The sequence below is a fragment of the Hyperolius riggenbachi genome, chromosome 5, assembly GCF_040937935.1.
Source record: "Hyperolius riggenbachi isolate aHypRig1 chromosome 5, aHypRig1.pri, whole genome shotgun sequence".
Taxonomy (NCBI): Eukaryota; Metazoa; Chordata; class Amphibia; order Anura; family Hyperoliidae; genus Hyperolius; species Hyperolius riggenbachi.
In genome coordinates, this window is record NC_090650.1 from 292942122 (window position 1) to 292954183 (window position 12062).

Here is a 12062-nt window from a genome sequence, read left to right on the forward strand (position 1 = left end):
AGCTTTACTCTGTCATTTATGGATTCAATTAGTATGGCTGATCAGTTTGCTACTTTCACACTAGGGCATTGCATTACACAACCAGCAAAAGCAGGATAACAACAAAAAACAGATGGGAAAAGTGGAATTGGAGGGACCTAGCACTGGAACAGTGGGCTTCAAGTGGATCGGAGAAGCCTATGGGACTATGCAGTTTGTGTTTAAATCCTTGCAAAAAAAAAAAAAAGCATAAAAGGCTCAAACACAGCTTTTCAATTTCTTTTTTACTTTTATTTTGTTTCTTCCAATTTTTGATGTACTTAGATGTATAAAAAGTCACTCATTCTGTTTGTGCAGTTACATTGGCAATGGGTTGTTGGACTGATTATTTCAGTTGAGACACCTCATACAGGTAAGCCCCCAGAAGCTTCACACCCTGGACATAATTATACCTGGAAAAAAGCATAGAGATTAGATATGGCACTTTTTTTCATAATAAAAAAAATAAAAATAAAAAAAAAAAATAAAAAAAAGGATATACAAATACATCTGCAAGTTTATTTAACAGTCACTTAACCCCCTTGGCATTGATTATTTCCGGATTTTAGGGTCTAAAAGCGGTGCAAATTTTTTTGCACCATTTCAGACCCTAAAACCTGGAAAAAAAATCATGCTGCCAGGGAGATCTGCAGCAGTTTTTCAATTACTCACCTCCCTTGCTCCAGCACTGCAGTTATGCTTCCATCCTCCTGGTGGCGCTCCAACTCTAAAGTGAAATTGCCGGCTGTCATGATAACAGCCAGCGAACTCACCAGCAGGAAGCTGGGCCCCAGAGGAGAGGAAGAAGAAATGGCTGCAGACGTCGGGATCCCCTGGGAGGTATGTAGAAACCCACTGCGTGCTATACTCTGCACACAGCCTCTGTCGATTACCCCGAGCAGAGGTCAGGATTACCGCTCTTGGCTGCAGTAAGCAGTCTCAAACCTCAGCGAGGCTGAAGATTGCTCACCAACAGAGGGAAGATTTGTCACCAACAGAGAGGAGCATTGAAACCCCTCCAGCTGCAGTTACGTTAGCAGTATGACTTATGGATGGATGCAGCCAGGTTACCAGTGGTATCTTTTATCATTGTATCATCTTGTATCCATTACAGCTCATTATTTGCTGTGCATCTATGGGGAGTTTCCTAACATTAACTGAACATGGTTCCTCTGGGTCCCTTCTGAGGGATTGCTATTCACATGCCAAGCCATAACTACTAATAGAAGTCACAATGTAAGCTGGCCAAAAACACTTGAAATAACCAATGTCACCAAGATCCATCAGTTTGATGCCACTTTTTTTTTTTTTTTTTTTTTTTGAGCTGTGGAATGAGTCATGGTCATGAAAAGAGAAGGGAATTATTCAATGATGGGCTGTCAGGCATAAGGTACATGGTTTCCACAATACGAATAATACAACTCTGCAGAGTGGCAGTTTGATTCTGATCAGATTTTGGCTGAAATGTAATCAGAATACAAGGCTGCACTGGGCTATGAAATGAACTGTATTTTAATTTTGGATAATCTTCTGTCATCAACCTATTTCGAGTAGCTGTAGCTACCTGTACTGAAACTAGTTTTAGATTCCAGTCAAAACAAAAGCATTTCTGTAGTCATCCAAGAGCTGTTCAGATCCCTTCAAGTGAACCTGAGAGGATAATTATACTTAACCTGGGGCTTCCTCCTCCCTTTGGCCTCTCTGTTCTGGCGCTACGACTCCCGGTTAGTCGCCGGCAGTTGTGGGCTTCTGCGCATGATCGGCTGCGCGCCTGCACCGTGCTTCCGTCTCCTGGAGCATCCTGCACCTGCACAGTACTACTGCACAGGTTCAGAATGCTCCAGGCTGCTGAGTACAATGAGGCATGTGCGTGTGGCCAAGATGCGCATGCGCAGAAGCCCGCAACTGCCCGGATTACCGGGAGTCATATCGGTAGAACGGAGGGCCTGTAGAGGACCGCAAGGGAGGCCAGTGCTCATGGGGCAGGCGGAAGCCCCAGGTAAGTATAAATAGGGACTAGTGAACCATCTCAGGTTCACTTTAATATAACCCGGTACTTTTCAATTTCTGGAAGGGCTGCCAACTTGCAAAAGTGTCAGCCTTTGCACAGCAGGGTCTCTTATTTTAAAAAGCATACTGGTTTTCAATTACTGATTTGCCCTTCCCTGCAGTTCTACACAATGTACTAATGATTTGAGCTCCTGCTATTCCCCCTATAATATATGAATCTCTCTGATTTGTTCACGAGTAATTTTTCTGCGTCTTACACAAGTGAATGGCAGTTCATGACATTTTAACACAAACAAAAAAAACCCTCTGTATCATATACAGGGCTGTGGAGTCTGAACAATTGTGGGTACCTGGAGACAGATGTTTCATACAACTGAGGAGTCAGATGATTTTTGTACTCCACAGCCCTGCTTACATATCATGCTTTTGTCATGCTTTTATGCATGCATCCTAACAATGAAATTGTCAAGACATTTTTAAACCAAAGGTAATAATAGAATAAAATGTGAGACAAATACATATAAAAACACAAGTACTAAATCTTTCAACGATAGATTGTTTGTTTCCATGCATCACCGGGCTTTGCACTGCCTTGTGATATAAGCCTATTACTGTAGCAGCTAAAGATCATCTTAGGTCATTACAGTAGACCAAACACGGAAGCGAAACTTACATCATGACAAACAAGCTACAAGTGGTCTATGGAATGTAACAGATTTGCATGTGTTTTCACAATCATCTTCTTGGTTCCATTTTGGTAAATATTGGAGAATGTCCTGCAGCGTATAAGCATCAGCAGACTGGGTACAGGCATATGACTGTAAAGGGGTGCATACACTGTGCCATATTCTGCAGCAGGTTTGACCACTGATCAAATCTGTCGAGAACTGATGCCCCACCATGTCGCCTGATCATAATTTCAATCAAGTTCTGGCTGAAATTGACCAACATCACAAATCAGACAGGACAGTTTTTGTGGTGATAAAAAGGAGGTGTGCTGGGGCGTGTCGGTATCCATGCAGGGGCACTAGAGCCAGTGATCTCCAGGCGTCACCCCTGCTCATGCTGCTCTCCTGGGGCGTACATTTGAAATAGGTGCCGGTATATGGCTGATCCTGCTTCTGCACAAGTCTGGCCCATATTAATTACTATTCCCCCCTCCAGGCCGCCATGGATAGTGGGGGATTGAAATAATTCGGCTTCCAGCGATTGCTGGAGGCCGAATTATTATTTAAGCAACTTCAGCTCCGTCTTCTGACGGAGCCGAAGTTACTCACTGAGCGCCGCTATAGACTGATTACAGTCTATGGCGGCGCTAGCTGCTCCCAAATCTAGCAGCGCTCAAAAGCACTGCTCCGCTCCCGAGTGCCCGTGTAGAGTATTTGCACAGCAGAGTAAAGTCACACTCGCCTATTTGGCCAGCCCGCTTGCTTTCAACTTCCAGTGACCCGTACATGATGTCAGGTTATGGGATACAGGCACCGGGAGATGACAGAAGCACACAGGAAGGAGTGCGCCTACAGGAGAGGAGAGTGTGGCTTAGCTCCGCTAATACTCTGCAGGGGCCCTGGAGAGCAGAATTATAAAATGGGGTGGGGGGCACCTAAGGAAACAAATTTTTTTAAAAAATAGATTTCAGCATGATATCTATTAAAAATCACTTTGATGTGCAGTGTGTGGCAGCAATAGATCCCCCTCTAATGTCAATTGGAGAGGGATCTATCTTTTTGGCACGTCGGGGAAAAAAAGTCTACCAGTGCATGGCAGGCTTAAAGAGACTCCGTAACAAAAATTGCATCCTGTTTTTTATCATCCTACAAGTTCAAAAAGCTATTCTAATGTGTTCTGGCTTCTTGCAGCACTTTATACTATCACTGTCTCTGTAATAAATCAATGTATCTTTCCCCTGTCAGACTTGTCGGCCTGTGTCTGGAAGGCTGCCAAGTTCTTCAGTGTTGTGGTTCTGCTATGATCTCCCCCTTCCAGGCCCCTCTATGCACACTGCCTGTGTGTTATTTAGGATTAGAGCAGCTTCTCTCTTCTCTCTTATCTTTTACAAGCTGGATAAATCGTCCTCTGAGCTGGCTGGGCTTTCACATACTGAAGAATTACAGACAAGGGCAAAGCTGTTTGCAGGAAGAAACGAGCAGCCTGAAACTTCAGTGCATGAGAACAGGGGGAAAGAAACACACAAATGATCTCTTGAGATTCAAAAGGAAGGCTGTATACAGCCTGCTTGTGTATGGATGTATTTTCTATGTGTGGACATACTGTACATCAACCTACTTCCTGTTTTGGTGGCCATTTTGTTTGTTTATAAACAAACTTTTTAAAACTGTTTTTAACCACTTTTAATGCGGCGGGGAGCGGCGAAATTGTGTCAGAGGGTAATAGGAGATGTCCCCTAACGCACTGGTATGTTTACTTTTGTGCGATTTTAACAATACAGATTCTCTTTAAAGCGGACCCAAACCAAACATTTTTTTAATTAAAAATATTTAGTTGCACCACTCTGACACATACAAAGATAAATAAACACTCCTTCAAGCTCATGAGCATTTCAGTGCATGCTTTTTACCCTTCTCTTTTCATAGCTAGGGTTATACTGGGGGCAGCCATTAGCAATTCCTCCATTGCCGGACACCATCTACTCCACCAGTTTGCCGGAAAAATCCCGGCAATTTGAAAGGAAGGGAGGGGTTCCTCCAATAACTGTAAAATATTTTATATTGGTCATCATGCAGCTGAAAAAAGGCTGCTATTTATTATTATAATTTAGAAAATAGATTTTATTTCTGAAATCTTGTATTTTTAATTTGGGTCCACTTTAAATCTGTTCTTGGATAATGGATTAGGCAGCAGCCACTAGCTTCTTTCCTACAACACCCCCCCCCCCCCTTCCAATACATTTTTATCTTTTCATGTGCCGATCAGTGCTTAGATCATAATAATAATTTTACTAAAGTGGCAATTGGCAGCTCCTTTCACTTTAATAATGGTGACCAGCCATCAGGGCCGGGCCGAGGCATAGGCTGGAGAGGCTCCAGCCTCAGGGCGCAGTGTAGGAGGGGGCGCACAATTCATTCAGCTTTCATTCCTAATTGTGTTTGAAGCAGAAAGAAATAAGAAAAGGGGATACATGGCAGTGACGGCAAGCCAGATAACTAGATATTAAGGTGTTGGGGAGGTTGTGGGCCCTGTGGCGCCTCTTAGTCTAGTAGCAATCAGTGTGTGATGGCTGGGGTGGCAGGGATGGATGGGCGCACTTTGGGGTCTCAGCCTTGGGTGCTGGAGGACCTTGTCCCAGCTCTGCCAGCCATGACCATAGCTTCTAGCCAGAAAAAGTAGCAGTACATGTCCCATTGACTTGCATAGTGGCTGTGTACCACCACCTCAAAGTGGTGATCTGTGATAAATTGGGAGGGTGACTGAAACAAACCACTGTTCTCCAGTGCAGCCTATAGTACGCCTACTATGAAAGTGGCAAACGCCATCTAGCGGGCTAAAGGATTGCCCCTTTATAAGCATGATGATCTTCACTCATATGTGTGGAGCATCATATTAAAAGTAGTGGTCTCCTCTAAACGGAATGATCATTTAAGCAGATCACCTCTTTTATAAATGCGTGTGGTCTGCAGACACTTGCCTGGCAATCTCCTGAGAACCCTTTCTCATGAGACCTGAAGTTTAGTCTCAGATCTGAAGTTTAGTCTCAAGCTGTCAATCTATGTGACACTCTGATATCCCCATGGTTACCTGTTGAGTTTCTCGTTTTGGGAATGTGCCCCATCATCTGAGGAGCCCACAGGCAGCAGCATGACATTCTTGCCTGTAGCCTCTTGGAAGGTAAGAGTCACAGGGATGCTTCCACCTTCTCGGGTTAGGTCAGGTTCAACATTAAAGACTGTAAGGGAAAAAAGAAGTGTTAATCCACAGCTGAGGCCTATAATGGTTCTGATATAAAAAGGAAAGCCTTTGATCAAACAGCAACACAAATAAAAATGTTACATAAGCTGTTCTGTAATTTAAGTCTATTAAAAGTTTGCCTCTGCATTTCAGTCTGCAATGATTTTTTTCTCTCCAAAAAGTGGCAGTTAAAATAAAACCATGCTTACTTGCATAGTAGGGTGCTAAAGGCAATAGATGTATGGTTTCACATATATGAGTAGACCTGAGATACTTTTCTCTTGCTTCTCTCTTTTTCTATCGCTCCTTTTTCTTTTCCTATTTTTTCCCACACCAAGGTTGGCTCTCAATAATCGTGTAGATTACAAGTGGAAGGTATAGTACAGGGTAGTGCTGACTTTGGCAATGTTACTTTAGAAGCATAGTGCTCTATCTACTCTCCATCCCCCCTCCCAAATAAAGCTTTTGTTTGCTCTCTGCTAATGTGTGCGCAATAAAATAACTACATCAGTTCCTATCTGCCTGAAATTTCTGCGGGTCAGGCAGGCCTTGGAAGTAGGGTAATAAAGGCCTCTGCTAAAGTTTTGAATGTAAAAAAGAAGCGGTACAATTAAAGTTGTGTTTTTTTAACAATGAGCCACATTGTTTGCATGCAGTTCAATGTGCTATTGAGATGTACTGAGTGCTGAAACTGATGCTTGGCTCACTTAAATTCCATTGGTCTACAAAGCAGCTGCTCTCCACAGCAATGTCAGATCACCTCCATCAGCCAACATACATTCCATTATATGTATACATTCCAATGACCAAAGTGGAAAATGTATCTAAAAAGCAAAAGCACATTGTTAACATTATGCTTTGGTACTGCCTCATTCTTCTGCTGCTGCTGTAGCACGAGGTCTCAGTGCTTTATGCTGGGAATACACGGTACATTTTTGAGCCATTTAGATGGCTCGATTGATAATTTCCGACATGTCCGATCTCCCGCCCGATCGATTCAGTGCTTGATTTCGCATAGGGAACAATGGGAAAAGATAAGAAAAACGAATGGAAGATGAAAGAATCGGGCGCAAAATCGATCGGGCGGCAGAATCGAGCCACAAAAATGCACTGTGTATTCCCAGCATTAAACCGGTTCAAGTGGCAAATTCACACATTTCAATATGACACATTGCCTAGTGGCAAAAAGCCCAAAATTACTTACGGTAATTTCTTTTCCAGAAGTCGGAAGGACAGCAACCCTGAGACATGTCTCCCTCCACATTCACTGGACAGGAACTAGATTAAACAATTTGCATAATTAGGTAGGCAGGGCACACACATGTATATATATATCGTTATGTCCTTACCCCCTCAGTTAATAAAAAAGACTCCGCACATAATGATGCTTCCAATAACTTTTACTAAGAATAGCGGTGGGTAGTAAGGGTGCTGTCCTTCCGACTTCTGGAAAAGAAATTACCGTAAGTAATTTTGGGCTTTCCCAGAACGTCTCAGGACAGCAACCCTGAGATGAAAAACAAGAAATAATATTTAGGGAGGGATTACAGCCTGCAACACTTTTCTGCCGAACGTTAAGTCGGCACTAGACAATACATCTAGCCTATAATGCCTCACAAAGGTGTTCTGACTTGACCAGGTGGCTGCCTTGCAAATTTGCTCAACTGATGCTCCTGCCCTCTCTGCCCAGGAAGTTGATACTGCTCTGGTAGAATGAGCCCTGACCGCCGAAGTCAGCTGTTTGCCTTGTTGAGCATAAGATAGAGATATAGCCTGCTTGATCCATCTGGCTATGGTTGATTTTGAGGCCTGTTTACCCCTGAACTTTCCGGCAAATAATACTAATAATGCATTGGAAGTCCTCCAGGACTTAGTGCGCTGAAGATACTCCAGAACACATCTTCTAACATCTAGGCAATGTAACTTCTGTTCCTTCTGATTGGAAGGGTTATTACAAAAGGAAGGCAGAAAAATTTCTTGAGATCTGTGGAATTTCGAAACAACCTTAGGTAGGAAGGAGGTATCTAGACGAAGTGTAATTCTGTCGTCACTTATAACACAATATGGTTCGAGAATTGACAATGCCTGCAATTCCCCCACTCTTCTGGCTGACGTTATTGCTAGAAGAAAAGCAGTTTTGATAGTTAAAAGTTTATCAGAACTATCCACTAATGGTTCAAAGGGTGGCTCACATAGCCCCTGTAGCACAGTGTTCAGATCCCAAGATGGCACTCTACTATGGATTGTAGGTCGAATCCTCCTGAGTGCTTTGAAGAATCTGATGATATCTTCTTCCTCTGCCAATTTTCTGTCAAGAAAGACTGTTAATGCTGAAACTTGTACCTTCAATGTACTACTACTTAGACCTTTCTGGAATCCATCTTGAAGAAATTCTAAAACTGAATTGGAATGACCAGTATCTCTAGAATTCGCCTCACACCAATTGTTGTATACCCTCCAGGCTTTAGAGTATATTTGGCGCGTCACCTTCTTCCTGCTTTGTAACAGTGTTTCCGATAACTTATTAGAAAATCCCTTACTTTTCAGTATTCGCCATTCAGGCTCCATGCTGAAAGATGAAGAAGGCTCAGATTGGGATGCACCGCTGGTCCCTGAGTTAACAGGTCCTCTTGATCTGGAAGGATCAGATGATCCGTAGCTAATCGTTGTAGCAGAGCAAACCACGGTCTTTTTGGCCAAAACGGGACAATCAAGATTGCTTCCGCCTGGTCTCGATAGATTTTGTTCAGTACTCTGGAAATCAAATGTAGAGGCGGAAAAATGTACATTCTGTGATGGCTCCAGCTGATCGAGAAGGCATCTACTACCCATGGTTCGTCTTGGGGACAAAGAGAGCAAAACATCCGGCATTTCGCATTGCTCTTTCTGGCGAATAAGTCCACTTGAGGAACAATCCAGTGTTCTGTCAACTGATGAAACACCCGGTCGTTGAGACTCCATTCGTCCTGGGACAGACTGCATCTGCTCAGGTAATCTGCTAGGCAATTTAGTGTCCCCTTCAGGTGAACCGCTTTTATAGACTTGAGACTGCGCTCTGCCCAATGCAGAATTCTTGATGCCTGTTGTTGCAGTGACTTGCTTCTTGTGCCTCCCTGGTGATTTATGTATGCCACCACTGTACTGTTGTCTGTACGTATCGTCACGTGGGTTTTCCATATCTGTATCTTGAATGCTAGTATGGCTTCCCAGACTGCTTGCAGCTCTCTGCTGTTCGAAGACCTGTTGCTGATCCGGCTTGACCATTGTCCCTGAGCTGTCAGAGAGTCCAGATGCGCTCCCCATCCCCAAGAGCTCGCATCCGTTGTTATGATGCACTGGGTTGGAAACTCCCAAAGATTCCCTGTTGACAGATGTTGTGGCTCCATCCACCACAGTAGTGACTGCTTGACACTCCAAGGAATCATCACTCTCTTGTCCAGGGAGGAGAGATGCTTGTCCCACTTTGATAGGATCCAACTCTGGAGACTTCTGGAGTGGAGTTGACCCCACTGTATTGCAGGGAAAGATGAGGTTATTGTGCCCAATAAGGCCATCGCTTTCCTCAAGGATATTGTCTTCAGACTCTGAAAAGAGAAAACAGACTTTAACAACAAGGAAGATTTTTTGTCAGGTAGAAAAAGTCTCTTATTTGTAGTACATATCTCAAACCCCAAAAATTCCATCTTTTGGAGAGGCTGAAAAGACGATTTTTCCCAATTAATTAACCACCCCAATGTCTGAAGGAAGTCTATGGTGGACTGAGTCTGGGATCCCACTAACTCAGCAGAAGGTCCCCAGATAAGTAAATCATCCAGGTAAGATATTACTTGAACAGACTGAAGCCTAAGCCCTGCCAAGACTTCTGCCATGATTTTTGTGAATAGCCATGGAGCCGATGATAACCCAAAGGGAAGGGCGACAAACTGAAAGTGTCTTACCTCTCCTTCTAACACCACCGCAAATCTCAGGAATTGTTGTGATTCCAGATGAATCGGCACATGCAAATACGCATCTTTTAGATCCAATGATGTCAGATAGGAGCTGTCTTGTAGTAGGTTCAATACTGAGCGGATGTTGTCCATCCGAAACTTTCTGTATCTTACTGCGGTGTTTAGCCTTTTTAGGTTTAAGATGAACCTGTAACTCCCTTGAGGTTTCTTTATTAGAAAGACTGGGGAGTAAAACCCCAGTGTTTCTTGACATTTTGGGACTCTCCGTATAACTCTTTTTTCCAATAGTAAGCTTACTTCTGACTGGAGGGCCTGGGCCTGAACTGGAGCTCTTGGGGAAGGGGTCACCCAGAATTGAGATGGTGGTGGGGCTATAAACTCTATCTTGTACCCCTGGAGAATAATGTTCAGTAACCACTTGTTTTCGAACTTTAACTGCCACTGTTCGAAAAAATGAGCTAGTCTGCCCCCCACTGGAATTCTGGCGTCATTGTTTTGTTGGTTGACCTGTAGAGGTATATGGAGTACTGGGTTTGGAACGCTGGGACTTGTTGGGAATCCATCTTCTTCTCTGGTTCCCCTTGTTTTCCTGTTCGCTTTTCCCTGAAACACGAAAGGAACGGTTAGGGCGGAAAATCTTTCTTTTATATGGGAAATTTTTCTTTTTATCAGCGGACCTCTCAAGTGTTTCTTCTAACTTGGTTCCAAATAACAAGCCCCCTTCACATGGAATACTACACAATTTTGATTTAGACGAGGTATCTCCCTGCCATGTTTTCACCCAGATTCCTCTTCTGGCAGAATTAACTAGGGCTGTGGTTCTTGCTGTGAGTCTGACTGAATCATCAGCTGCATCTGATAGATAGTTTGTTGCATGTAAAATTTTTGGGAAAAAATTCAAAAGTTCCTCCCTAGATACCCCTGAGGCTATCTGAGACTGGACTTCTACTAACCAAATTTTTAAAGATCTTGCTACCGCTGTAGATGCAATAGAGGGTTTGAAATTTAAAGATGCTGCTTCCCATGCCCTCCGCAAAATATTGTCCATTTTCTTATCGATAGGGTCTTTTAAACTACCAAAATCTTCGAATTGAAGATCTGATCTCCTGGATACTTTAGAAAGAGATGGGTCTAGTTTGGGTGCAGTCCCCCAAAACCTTTGGTCTTCAGGGCTATAAGGATATCTTTTATTTAGTGATTTAGGCCAGAAAGCCCTCCTATCTGGATTATCCCACTCTTTACTGATAATCCCCTTAAGACTACTATGCACTGGAATGAAAGTCACTTGGGGTTCTGACAATGTTTCATACATCTGATCTAATGGAGATAAAGTCTTTTGCTCTATAGTAATACCCATGGCTTCATGCATGGCTGCCAATAACTCCTTCATAAAGTCAGTGGAAAAAGCAAATTTCTGATTCTTTACAGTTTTTTCAGCAGATTTTTCAGTCTCTGAGGGTATCTCTTCCAGAGATGAAATATCCAATTCCCCTTCTGACATTTCTGAATCTTCAGAATCGTCATCTCTCCTTTTCCTTTTTAAAGTAGGGTCCCCTATAGGAACTGAACCTGAAGGACCTGGGATATCTGATACTGCCGGGGCTGCAGAGACTGCTGCAGGCACTGAAGGCATTTGTACATTAGATACTGCAACCTCTGGAACCTTGATAGTCTGCACAGCAGACGAAATTTCAGATCTAATCCATCCTTTTAATTCCTTTAACATAGTGGGGGTTTCTTCTCTAACCACCTTTTTAGTACAATCTTGGCATAATACTTTTGAAGAGGATGACATATAATTTCCACATATAGCACATTTTTTCCCCGATTTATGTGTTGCTTTAGAACCAGCATGTGGTGTAGTCTTGTCAGTTTTATCAGGTTTATCAGGCTTGTCAGGCTTATCAGCTTTGTCTTGTCTTGACCCAGATTTGGAATCTGATCTTTCCATTTTAGGCTGTAATAAAACAAATAAATACCAGCCATTAGCTCAGCCAAGCCTAATAACCCTCCTAAGGGATATGTAAACAATTACCACAATGTTACATACCAGAGAGGGTACGGAACTTGTCTCCACAGAGCCCTGGGAGGAAGATCCACCGGCAGCCTCCATAGTCAAACACAAAGTGAGACTAGGACATCAGCTTAATAGCTGATTTAAATAATTGCTTAATGCCC

At 43.1% G+C, this 12062-nt stretch overlaps 1 protein-coding gene across 1 annotated transcript in view; it reads right to left on the bottom strand.

The window, feature by feature from the left end:
* Positions 1–248: 248 nt before the first annotated feature.
* Positions 249–12062, bottom strand: part of CNDP2 (carnosine dipeptidase 2) — a 43323-nt gene continuing 31509 nt past the window's right edge. The window contains exons 10-11 of the mRNA XM_068237079.1: positions 5785–5932; positions 249–431 (exon numbers count right to left, since the gene is read on the bottom strand). Coding sequence (XP_068093180.1) covers positions 365–431; positions 5785–5932 — 215 coding nt within the window. The 3' untranslated portion in view covers positions 249–364. The remainder of the gene's footprint in view (positions 432–5784; positions 5933–12062) is intronic.